Source organism: Parasteatoda tepidariorum, chromosome 2 (genome assembly GCF_982258835.1).
Source record: "Parasteatoda tepidariorum strain Cologne lab strain chromosome 2, Ptep-v5.0, whole genome shotgun sequence".
NCBI lineage: Eukaryota > Metazoa > Arthropoda > Arachnida > Araneae > Theridiidae > Parasteatoda > Parasteatoda tepidariorum.
Genome location: NC_141756.1, coordinates 1,576,396 through 1,589,356, shown reverse-complemented (window position 1 = coordinate 1,589,356; position 12,961 = coordinate 1,576,396). Strand labels below are relative to the sequence as shown.

At 34.8% G+C, this 12,961-nt stretch overlaps 4 protein-coding genes across 4 annotated transcripts in view; 3 read left to right on the top strand and 1 right to left on the bottom strand.

Annotated features, from left to right (window-relative positions):
• The window catches only part of Sec10 (Exocyst complex component Sec10), a 49,002-nt gene extending 45,685 nt beyond the window's left edge, over nt 1-3,317 (top strand). The window contains exons 16-17 of the mRNA XM_016057802.4: nt 1,387-1,547; nt 3,152-3,317. Of these exons, the coding sequence (XP_015913288.1) occupies nt 1,387-1,547; nt 3,152-3,238 (248 nt within the window). The 3' untranslated portion in view covers nt 3,239-3,317. The remainder of the gene's footprint in view (nt 1-1,386; nt 1,548-3,151) is intronic.
• Nucleotides 3,318-3,854: 537 nt separating this feature from the next.
• On the bottom strand, nt 3,855-9,654 carry LOC122271644 (uncharacterized). The gene is made up of 5 exons (XM_087155346.1): nt 9,397-9,654; nt 6,687-7,713; nt 5,698-6,589; nt 5,437-5,499; nt 3,855-5,238 (listed from the first exon to the last, which is right to left on the bottom strand). The coding sequence occupies exons 1-5, from the start codon at nt 9,652-9,654 to the stop codon at nt 3,855-3,857; spliced, it is 3,624 nt and encodes a 1,207-aa protein (XP_087011472.1).
• A 715-nt stretch (nt 9,655-10,369) lies between these two features.
• On the top strand, nt 10,370-11,798 carry LOC139425062 (uncharacterized). The gene is made up of 2 exons (XM_071178093.2): nt 10,370-10,411; nt 11,406-11,798. Exons 1-2 carry the CDS (start codon nt 10,370-10,372, stop codon nt 11,796-11,798), a joined length of 435 nt encoding a protein of 144 aa, XP_071034194.2.
• A 242-nt stretch (nt 11,799-12,040) lies between these two features.
• LOC139425061 (uncharacterized) lies at nt 12,041-12,598 on the top strand. The gene has a single exon (XM_071178092.2). It carries the CDS (start codon nt 12,041-12,043, stop codon nt 12,596-12,598), a length of 558 nt encoding a protein of 185 aa, XP_071034193.2.
• The last annotated feature ends 363 nt before the right edge of the window (nt 12,599-12,961 follow it).

Below are 12,961 nucleotides of genomic sequence, written 5' to 3'. Positions count from 1 at the left end.
TTTTTTCTAAAATTCTTTGTTTACCCTTCGTTAGTATGATCAGTCATCATTTTTTAGAAAATGCCACACGATGGCAGATAATTGGGAGAATCGAGACACTCCAATCGCAGGCTATTTGCTGTGCTGTGAGGATCTCGGGGGGGGGGGATTAAGAAATGTGGTGTCCACTCTGTGCAAACAGTTCAGAGAAACAGGAACAGTGGTCCTCTGACCTGGTCAAGGTCACCAGTCTTGAACAGAAATGATTGAGATCTCTTCAGTGATGAGTTACAATTCAGTCTGAAGAGAACCAAGTAGTCAATATTGGCCCTCTGACATTGTCGAAAAAGGCTGGTATGGTCGAGGTGGCTTGAGCAGGTTCCATAAAGGTACGCTGTCGGGTCGGTGGTATCGAAACGAGATCCGTGCACCTTTTCTGTAAAGCATGTGGCCCGAGTTTTATCTTTATGGAAATAACATCTGTCCCGACTGGGCTCAGTTTGTTAACGAATACCTCTCATCAGAGGTTATGCAGCAATTGGAAGTGGCCAGTGGTATCCCCTGACCTTAATCCCATCCAATATGTATGGTATGCCCTTGGACGTTCAATTACAATTTGAAGACCAGCTTTGACAACCATCTGTGAGCTCATGAGTGGCTTGGTGCCTTAGGAATTCATAAGGACCCTCGTTAAGAGTATGAAATGTCGATGTGAGAGTTGTATAACTGTTATATTTTTCTCTAACTGAGAGGGTCAAAGCTGCTGTACTCGACTAAAGATCTGTTTCCTTATTTAGGGTACAGATTTTATATATATATATGAGTCATAGATTGCATAGTATTTCGACCTGAGTTGTTTTCATTTGCTTAATTGTTTTTTGTTTTGTTTTTTATTTATAAAAAAACATTTGTCCCTTCCCATTATTTGTTTTTGCCAGTGTGTAAAGATTGGTTAAGTTTAAATAGTTGCTGTCAAGCTTCAGAAAAAAAAGATAGTTTTCATGTTCCAATCTATGAATTGGTTAAAATATATAAATTTGTTAGATTTATTTACTTCGATATAAGAATTATTATTTTTTAAGTGAATAATTTTTAAACTTAATTTTTCAAATGTGAATTTTAAGTTTGATATAATCTTGTTTTGTCCAATCTGTTTTTAAATCAATGTGTTGTCTATAGAAAGAATTCTCCTCCCCACGAATTACGCCTGCTGCTATGGAAATAACGCATCTCAAGGAGAACTCTCCTCTGATTTTCTTTCTATCGGTCTAAATATGTTTTAAGTATTGACCCTTACTTGAAATATTTAAACCTAGTAACCGCCACTGACTTATGGTGAAGGAGGTTCTTTAGATAGTCAGCCTATATTTAAATTCTCATTTATAGTTTTATTACTCTTTGTAACAGGTGCAATGGTAGTTATTTGTGATTTAAATGAATACAGAAGGTGCGTCAGGGAGTTTCAAATACCATTGTTAAATACTCTTTTTGAAACTTTACATGCTTTGTGTAATTTACTAGTGGTGGAGCCTAGCAATCTGAAACAGATGTGTACTGTTGATCAGTTGGTAAGTTATTTCTAATTCTGTTAGTAAGTTATTTATTATAGTTATTCTTATTCTTCTGTTATTACTTCTTCTTCTTGTATTTCCGGATAGATTTATTCGAGACCATACATATTAAAAATTTTGGTCTTTTGAATGTAAACTGAAAGACTATTATATTCGTAACAAATTAACATGTAAGATTGTTAAAAGGAATAAAATTAAGTGTTGCACAATTGAAAAATAAATTTTTTTAACGATTATCTGATTATTTTAAATAATATTCTTCATTTTTGCTTTATATTTAGAATTAGTAGAATAATGTAAAAGGCCTGGTTCTCCTGTGATATATGTTCAGGGTTCTATCCTTAAGTCTTGAATCCCTTCAGTCAGTCCATAAAATGAATACCAAGCTGTGGTATAATTGACTCCAGAAAAATAGTGGAAAGAAATAAGTACAATTTTTGTGTTGTAGCTGTTTTTTAAAATTTTTTACAAGATGATATGTTCAAGTTTCTAATTTACTTAACAAAATTGGAAAGCGAGTAAGCAGAGAGATGCAACAGAGATAATAAAAATGGTACTTACCCCTTTACTTTTGATCACATCTGGTACAAACTAAATGACAAGAAATATGTGACGATATAGAACGCTAAAATAAACAATCCATTTATACTGCAGTGTATCCTTTTATTTCTTTCATGCAATATCTCGATCTTAGAATCGCAATCTTATCACATCACTTCTCAGATCAAAGCATCCATCACGTTCCCAAATCAACAACGAACTTTAGACTTTGACATAAATTATTCTTTGATATATCCATTCAGGTCAGCTTGATGACTCTGCCGCTTTTATGTATTCAACATTTATTCATTCGAATCCGACTGGAATTGACCTTGTAAGAACAGGGAATGAGTCACAGAAATCAAAAATCAAAGTAGTGGGAAAGAAACATGGCGATGACAGCACAACAATGTCCTCCAAATCACTAGGCATCAAGTTCAAGATGACGGAACGTAACTAATTCTGATTCAAGTACAAACTCGTACATCTACTTCCTATTTTTTTTTAAGTTGTGGCAGATTATTCAAATGTATATCATATTTTTACATTGTCACGTACGTTTAGATTCATTGCTCTCAGCAAAAGGTGTGAAGTTCAAGGGGGAAAACCAGTTGTCCTACGCCAAAAAGAAGCCTGTGGAATATTCATTAGCCTATGTCACTAAGAGGGGTACTTGAAGGTGGCCAAAAACAAGAGTGGACCTTCAAAGTTTTGCTCATTTGAAGGTCGATTTTGACCACAAGGTCAACCACTCCCTAAAAATTAAAGGAAAGAGGAGAAAAAACATTATCAAAGTCTTATTACTATGTGACATCACACCAGACTAAACACTGTACTGCTCACCACCAAACTGGAACATCTACTTTTGGATTACAGAGCCTGCCTATTTTTTATGCCTATATCCAGATTAATTTTTTGTTTTCATGCATGGCTAACCTATAGGTATATATTATACATGGCTAGCATATATATATATGTATAGTAGCTTATATCTGGCAAAAGTTTTGTGCTCTGATTTCATTCATATTTGGTAAATATATTGATCTTTTTCATTTCTTTAGGCATGTCTTGATCGAACTGTGCTTATGAACTTTGTCCAATTAAGAGTTGATTACAAAACAGCTAAACTTGTCAATCAATTCAGATAGTTTTATTAAAAACTGAAAATAATTTTGTTATAGAGATCTTTGTTGTAAATTATATTTTCTAATAAAAGTTTTTAATACATCTCTTACTTTTTTTAAAAAATATTTTGCACACACCTTTTCCTTAAGATCACACCTTTTTTTTTTCTCAAGTTTATTGTAAACTAAATGTTTGGTTTTGAGATGTTTAATCCTTTTTTCTTTACTAACAAAGCTGATAAAAATAAGAAACCATCTCTTCATTATTTTATGCATGGGATATTTTCATAATTTGGTGCTATTTATTAGTTGTCAGAAAAATATTTTTCTTGTAGGAAAAACTTTACTTAATATTTCATTATAATTTAAGTGTTTGTAAACACTTTTAAGTGCAAAACATATTAGGCATTTATATATCCAGATGAATATGCATCCGTGTCAGCTTTTATCCGTACCGTTGGGGCGCTGACGCGCATGCGCGCCAACATCCCGCCCGGCCTTGCAATGTTCATGCAAGAACTTAACATATAAAATTTAAAAAATAAACACAAATATTACATACTTGACAATATAAAACATAAACATTATAAAATGTAAAACAGAATATATAACATAATGAAAAATGCAGTATTTTATTTTTTTATGTATCGATAGGCAAAACAGCTATTTTAGAAACAGCTCTTTTAAATACCCCAGATTTTGTGCGAATTTTTACTACACGCACTTTATTATCCGCACCATGATGAACATAAATTATTCGGCCTAAAATCCAGGTATTTAAAGGCAAGAAATCTTCTTTTACAAGTACCATCTGTCCTATCTTTAAATCATTTTTTGTTACCATCCATTTTGATCTAGCTTGTAATGTATTTAAGTAATCCGACTTCCATTTTTCCCCTATAAGTTGTACAACTTTTGTAGTTTTCTGCCACCGACTTAGACGATTATCATTGAGATCAGTTAAATTTGGTTCGACAATTGATGTTATAGGCCTCCCTATTAGGAAATGACCTGGTGTTAAAACATCAAAACTGTCATTATCACCGCTTAAGGGACAAAGGGGGCGACTATTCAGAATTCCTTCGATTTGAATAACTATTGTTTCCATCTCTTCGTAAGTGAAATGAAATTTTCCAACTGCTCTTTTAAGATGATGTTTTACTGATTTTACACCCGCCTCCCAAAGACCACCAAAATGGGGTGATTTTGGTGGAATAAAATTCCATTCTATGCCTTCAGAGGTAAAATAATTAGCCAAAATCTGATCTGGAAAATTAATTAATCCATAAAACTTTTTTAATTGAGAATTAGCTCCAACAAAATTAGTGGCATTATCAGTATAGATTTTGGAGCATTTTCCGCGTCTACTCGTAAATCGTTTCAATGTGGCAATCATCGAATCGGAAGTCAAATCAGTCAGCTGTTCAAGATGGATGGCTTTTGTAGAAAAACAAATGAAAATACAAATATATACTTTGTTGAGAGTACCTTTGCGTTGATGTTTATATTTAACAGCAAAAGGGCCGCACAGGTCTATACCTGTGACGGAAAATGGGGGTGACATGTTGACTCTTTCACTTGGTAAATTACCCATAATTTGAGTGGAAAGGAAGGGCTTAGATTTGAAACATGTTACACATTGATGTACAGTTTGACGTGCAAGATTACGACCTCCTAAAGGCCAAAATTTTAACCTAACTGCACTTAACAAACCTTGAGGGCCAATATGAAGTAATTTCCTGTGTAAACTATCGAAGTAAATTTTACTTAATTTGGACTTTTTCAGTAAGATTATCTGATGCTTTTGATTAAAGGGTACTGAAGCATTATCGAGCCTTCCACCAACTCGTATTAAACCGTCCCCATCTACAAAAGGATTTAAGCTAAAAATATTGCGAGAAAAATTGTTCTTATTTACCAGTGTCTTCTGAGAATGCTTAATCAGGATACTTTCAGAATACTTTACCTCGTCAACTGTCAAGGGTCCCATTTTCTTATCCTTATGTTTACAATTATGAAGAAATCTGCAAATATAACATAAAATATGATTAATTTTATAATAATTATTTGAGAGTTCTAAAAGTTTATCAATCAGGGTATATCGAGCCTTCCACCAACTCGTATTAAACCGTCCCCATCTACAAAAGGATTTAAGCTAAAAATATTGCGAGAAAAATTGTTCTTATTTACCAGTGTCTTCTGAGAATGCTTAATCAGAATACTTTACCTCGTCAACTGTCAAGGGTCCCATTTTCTTATCCTTATGTTTACAATTATGAAGAAATCTGCAAATATAACATAAAATATGATTAATTTTATAATAATTATTTGAGAGTTCTAAAAGTTTATCAATCAGGGTATATCGAGCCTTCCACCAACTCGTATTAAACCGTCCCCATCTACAAAAGGATTTAAGCTAAAAATATTGCGAGAAAAATTGTTCTTATTTACCAGTGTCTTCTGAGAATGCTTAATCAGAATACTTTACCTCGTCAACTGTCAAGGGTCCCATTTTCTTATCCTTATGTTTACAATTATGAAGAAATCTGCAAATATAACATAAAATATGATTAATTTTATAATAATTATTTGAGAGTTCTAAAAGTTTATCAATCAGGGTCTGTGAATCATCAGTTAGCAAAACAGTCTCTTCCGTACTCTCGGTTGAGGAAACAGTTTTTGCTTCTCGGAGAATTGTTTCTTTTTCACCTTCTGCAAGGGATTCTATATCAGGAAATGATTGTTCTAAAGTTTCTTGAAAATCAGATTCCATCAAAAATTCAGCACCTGTCCACCACCTGGAACTATCAACCAAACATTCAGCACTAATTCCACGAGAGAGAATATCTGCAGGATTATCTGTACCTGCACAATGGTGCCAGGAGTTTGGATCTGTCAAAGTGGCTATTTCTTTAACTCGATTAGCAACGAATTGTTTCCAACGAGTTGTCTTTCCCTTTATCCAGTAGAGTGCAATTTTAGAGTCAGTCCAATGATATGCAATTGAAGACCTTTTCAGATTCACAATCTTTTTCACTTTGGATGTCAAGCGAGCTGCAACTAGAGCTCCCAGCAATTCCAGTCTAGGCAGAGTCACACTATTCAAAGGAGCTACTCGGCTTTTAGAAGTCAAAAGTCTAACAATCGGTCCATTTGGTGTGTAAACTTTCAAATATACTGTAGCACCGTATGCGTTCTTACTGGCGTCACAAAAACTATGAATCTCGACGATATCCTCTTTAGATATAGAATTAAGAACCAGTCTAGGTATCTTAAGATTTTCCAAAAAAGGTATCTCTTCGCACCATTTTATCCACTCTTTCTCTATTTTCGGTGGCAAGGATTCATCCCAAGGAATTTTTTCACTCCACAGTTCTTGGATCAGACATTTCATTCGTATGGTGAAGCATGAAATTAACCCCTAAAGGGTCAAATATCTTCCCTATAGCCTGGAGTATCGAACGTTTTGTACTTTTGCTTGAGGAGACGAATTTTAGGAGACTTCTGGTATCTACAGAAAAATAATCTTCACTGGTGTTCCATAAAAGCCCCAACACTTTAGTCTGATTGGAGCCCAGACTAACACTAGCGTTTGCAGGATGAGTATCTAGTCCCTCATTCTTCCACTGCTCCATCAAATCAGCATCATTAGTTACCCCCTTCCTTAGAGTCATTCCAGCAGCTTCTATTATTTTATTTGCATTTCTAGATATTTCTAATGCTTCATCAAGATCATTGCTACCGGAAATAAAATCATCCACATAAAGATTTCTATCTAGAAGTTGAACGATAACAGGAAGATCATTTTCATATTTTTTGATATGGTGCCTAATAGTAGCAGCGAGTAGAAATGGACTAGAGTTGACTCCAAAGTTCACTCTTTTAAAATGGAAGATAATTACTTTGGGATCTTTAGAAACACTTAGTTCATCATTGCTCCAAAAGAATCTTACTGCGTCTTTGTGTACCTCAGCAAGACCTATTTGAAGGAAAGCCTGCTTCACATCAGAACAGAAAGCTGTTCGGTTGAGTCTAAATTCAATAAGTATATCCAAAAGATTGGGATTTAAATTGGGCCCTGGCCACAAACAGTCATTGAGAGAGAGTTCATTGACCTCGTGCGCCGCAGCGTCAAACACAATTCTTAACGATGTTGTTAAACTTTCTTTTTTAACGGCCATATGGGGTAAATAAAATATAGGTCTTTCACATTCATCCTGTATACTATCAGGTTTAACTATTTCTATAATGCCTTGACTTGTATAATCCTGTATAATTTCACGGTATCTATCATAGAGATCCGGGTCATGCGTAAATCTTTTCCATAAGCTTCGGAAACGTTGTTTCGCTAAAGAATAATTATCAGCAAGTTCATTATAGTCTTTTCTAAATGGAAGTTGCACTATGTAACGACCGTCTTTGAATTCAACAGTTTCATTAAATATTTTCATGGCCTGATCATTCTCTTGTAAAATTGGATCGTCTTTAATCCCAAGCCCCTCCAAATCAAAAAACAGTTTTAGTGTATCTTGTAACGAATCATTTTTAGTTAGAAAACAATATCTTTCCTGAGTAATTTCGCTTTCTTTAAGTTTACCGCAAGCTATCCACCCCAATAACGACTCTTTAAAAAACAGATCATCATTTATTTTATAAGTATTTTGTTTCAAAACCTTGAAAAAAATATCAGAACTTATTAACGCGTGCACTTCAGTAGCTTCATAAAATGACTCATCGGCTAATTTCAAAAAATGAGGAATCTCTATTTGCGAAATGTCTAAAGTAGTGGGCGGTGTGAGCCCCGTAATATTATCAACCACATAAAATTCAATTAATTCATTAAAACTAAAATCTTCATTCGAAATGGATGTAGTTAATTTCCAATTAATGTTTTGGATCGATCCGTTTAATCCTGAAATCGGTGTTTTTATTTTCTCTTTTTTAATCCCTAATAAATCGCTCATATTTTTCTTTAAAACGCGTATATTAGAAGCTGAGTCAAGGATCGCTTTTATTTTTATTCTCCTACCATCTGCACATGTAATAAATATTTCAGCAGTTGAGAGCAAAACGTATTTTTTGGTTTGTTTATTAGTGGCTACGCTTAATACCGAAGCATTGGGATTTGATGGATTACTAGTGGAAGAAGAAGGAAGTGGCACGTGATCAACTTCACTTTGAGATCGCAAATGATTCATATTCATAGAATTCGAAGAAATATTTGATTCAGTTTCTTTCGAATTTAATTTTCTGCAAATTAGCTTTGAATGTTTTAAAGAGCAAGGACACCGATATGGGGAAATACATTGGGCTTTTGTATGATTTTTTTTCAGACATATTTCGCACAACTTATTAGCACGAATTATCTTTATTCTTTCATCAATGTCAAGATTTAAAAATAATGTGCAGCGAAAAATGGGGTGCATACCTTGTTTACAAAGAAAGCAATTCTTATTTTTATTTTTGTTATCGTTTTCAGACACTAAAAGAGTTTTTGGTTTAGAGGGAAACATTGGGTGCTTTTTTATTTTAGTTTCGTAAGAACAGTTTCTATCTACGGATAAAAGTACAGCTTCCCGTTGCTCTAAAAAGGTTATGAACTCATTGAAAGAGGGAATTTCTTTTGTTTTTTGTAACAATTCAAAGTTTTTACGAGATTCTTTATCGATTTTTTTCAACATTATAGTTTGTAAAAATATATCAAATAGAGGATCTTGATCATATTTTAAAACCTTTAGAGCTCTTAAATTTTTATTCAAACAGTCAATCATGGCGCGAATTTCTTCAGCATTTTCTTTTTCTATTTTCTTAAAATTCAAGATAGATTGAATGTGTATATCTACGACTAATCTTTTATTGTCATATCTTGAAATTAATGCTTCATATAAAGAAGTAAATGTATCGAAGGTAGAAGCAAATTCTTTCACTTCATTAGCAAGACAAGAATTTAAATAATATAGTTTCTGTGTTTCACTGAGTTGACAGTTAGAAGAAATTAAATCATCAAATTGATTTTTAAAACTAGAAAAATGTTCATATTTTCCGGAAAATATAGGAAGATTAACTGGAGGAATTTTTAATACAGTTTCTAAGTTATCATTTAGTTTATGATTATTCTCTGTCTTATTATTAGAATCAGAGTTCAATAGTTTATTAGAATTTATTAATTTTAAAATTCCTACCTCTAAATTATCCAACCGTTCATCACATTGATTCAAATCAGTATCGATGTTGTCAATATCACCAGGTTGAATGTCCAAGTTGTAGTATTCTTGTCGCAATGACTCACTTCTATTTTTTAAGACTTCTACACTTCTAAGTTTGACATTTAACTCCGTGATATCACGCAGATCATCAATTTGTAGAAAGTTTTCTAGGCGGGTAATTTTACCTTTAAATGAAGTTCTTGATCTATTTATGACGTCCATAGGCTTAGCCATTGTTCTGATTCAAACTCCGGCTCGACGGACCAGATGAATAGAAAAATTTATAAGACGGACCACTCTTTAAAAAAAAAGAGATGATTTATTTTTATTTATTTTAATTATCTCTAAATGCGATTTCAGAGTATTATTTTTAATTAGACGGAGCTACATGAGAGCCGTCTGTCATTGTGGAAGTTACAAAATCTTCTGCCGGTTGGGGCGCTGACGCGCATGCGCGCCAACACCGAGTAATCGACCTTATTGCATACCTATTCAGATCTAGTGCACCGTAATGGTCGTCATAGTCATTCAATAATCTGTTATGTATGTCTCCTCCGCTCTTTCTTGTTTCACGATATACCTGTAGTTTATGCAATCCTCAGGATTGCCAGACTGTGAAATTAAAAAATACTACAAATTTTTAAGTGCCATCTACAGTAGTTATTAGGAAGTTTAAATATAAGTAATTTTGTTAACGAGTCATTTATTATTACTTATCAGCTGCTGTAAATCCTGGGAATTAATATATAAATATCTTTAATTGCAAAATAAATAAAATTGCATTCATTTTTCTTATGACTTCTCTCTTTTTAATCATTTCTCTATTTGAGGTGATTTTTTTTTCCTTCGGAATTCAGATGTTTTGTTAATTTCTTGATTTTGTTTGAAAATGTAAAAAAAATTAGGTTGTATTTTCCTCTCTATATAATGTAGGGAAATAATTGAGGGAATGACATTTATTCAAGATGTTAATGAACCATTTTGGTTCCAGGTAAAATATGGATTTAATGACAGGGATGTTGTCAGAACCTGCATCTTTATTGTTTTTTATACTATTAACAACAGCTGTAATTTCATTCCTAGTAAATAGTTGATCTTTGTTATAACTTGCAGGTTCCGGGCAAGGGGGATTGGTTCAATGGGAAATGATATTCCAGGATAGCTTCAATTGTGGTCTATTTAGTGGTGGTGATAGATCCATCAAGATTTATGTATCTGTTTAAAGGCTATTAAACTTGTCCCTGGCGATATTACGATTACTGATTTCTAACACTGTTGCCTTGTAATTTTGAAACCAATCCAGAGAACAAGCAAACTCCTGGATCAAGTTCTGGGGGGGAAAATTCTCAATGGGGGAAAGACTTTTTGATGGAACTAACCGTCATTTGTGTTACATGGAGAGGAAAACCACAAAAACCTCTAACGGTAAGCCTGATGGCAAGGGGACACTAACCCATGTTCGGTCTACCACTGGGGATTTTTCGTCAGCACAGTGGTCAGTGCAAGCTGGGTGTGGGACTTGTATCGACCAGCCATTGTTGAGATTCAAAATCGGGTTTACCTGATTGTGAGAGCTTTATCCCCAGAGCCACCACAGCTTTAACAAATATACTATAATTTTTTATATGAATTTTTATCTAGTATATGAACACAATCAATGTAAGAAATTTTATCTCTATATTAAAAATTCATGAGCGCCGCCGCTGTTCTGGGCATTCAATTTCACACGGGAATTTGTGTTTCTGTAAACTGCATTTGGGAAGCACTACTATTTGATGGATTACGACAGAATGTTGACACGTTTCAAGTTTTAAAAATTTTGGCAAGCTGTGAGTACAAATTTCCTCTCTTGTTGGACTTGTATATTTCGGATTAATGCAAAAAATGCCCGAGTCTACGGTAACTGCTGATCAACAAATTGCTCGTGTCACTGTAAAGCCGCCACGGAGAAGTAATCCAGTGTTATGGTTCAGACAAATTGAAAGTCAGTTCACGCTTGCTGGAGTGACAACAGAGTCAACGACATTTCACCCCGTAGTTTTTGCTCTGCAACCGGAGGAAGTATCAGCGATATTGTTATCAGTCCACCTGTAGATGAGCCTTTCACCGCACTGAAAAAAAGATTGTGCTCTCAATATGCTGAATCTGAAACACAGCGTTTAAGGGATTTAATTTCTGGAATGCAACTCGGAGACCGCCGTCCTTCAAGACTGCTTCTGGATATGCGGAATAAAGTCGGTGCAAGAATTAGCGATGAACTTCTTAAATCTTTATTTTTGCGGAGGTTGCCTACTAATGTTCAACAGATTTCCAACGATAACCTAGATGAGATGGCTGATGGTATTATGGCTGCGACAGTCAGTCAGCACAGTTGCTAGTTTGACGGATCATTCGGATTTGCGGTCTTTATTGACACAGCTCGTCTCTCACGGTTGGAAGCTCGTACAAATGACCTGTCAAAAAGTTCTAGTCAGAAACGCTCTACTAGCCGAAGGCGACAGACTGCGAATTTGCAGGTATCATAAAAAATTCTAGCAACGAGCGACAAAATAGCCTCCATGTTCGTTCCAGCCGGAAAACTGCTAAGGCCGTCATTCAGTCAAATGGTGACGGCGAAGCGATGATTCAGCGGCTTTATCTGACAGACAAGTCTACATCCTCACGTTATCTCATCGATACGGGAGCTGACGTCTCTGTTATACCTCGTGCTGCCTATGCATCTAGTGACCATACAGCACAGATGAAATTGTTCGCCGCAAACGATACGACCATTCCAGCGCTCGGCCAACGCCTGTTGAAATTAGACCTCGGACTTAGAAGAGAGTTCAGTTGGCCTTCTATCATCGCTGCCGTGCCACATCCAATTATCGGAGCTGACTTCTTACGCAATTTTGGGTTATTAGTCGACATCAAAAATGCTGCAGTAATTGATCCTTTGACCAAGCTGCAAACAAGAGGTACCCGGTATGCTGGGATTTCTTCAACGGTAAAAGTAATTTTAGCGAACTCTAAATTCCACCATTTGCTGTCAAAGTTTCCTGCTCTGATTAGGTCAGGTGTCAAGCCAAGAAAAGCTAAGCACGGAGTGGAACATCGTATACAGACAAAAGGACCGCCCATTTTTTTGAAACCTCGACGTTTATCGTCGGATAAGCTGAAAGCTGCAAAACAAGATTAAGAAAAGAATTCATTATTAATGCAAGCAATTAATAAAAATAACATCCAAATGGCAAAAATGCGCTAAGCAGCAGAGCAACCCAGAGGAATAAAATACATGAGACGAAGAAAAATTAGTAAAAAATGAAAAAATATGACAATTAAGGCTGACGTCATCAGGGGGTACCAGCCTTGAATTGTCACAAAAATGCAAAACTCTTTCTATCGAGAAAGCTAAGACAAAAGTCAAAAATGCTTTCTCTGTATCCAAAAAGTTTTGCTCCGTCCAGAAAAAGAATACAAGAATAAATAGTGAATTATGTAATACAATGCAGTAAAAATTACCGAAGCATAAAGCAGTAGAAAAAAAAACAAGACAAATATA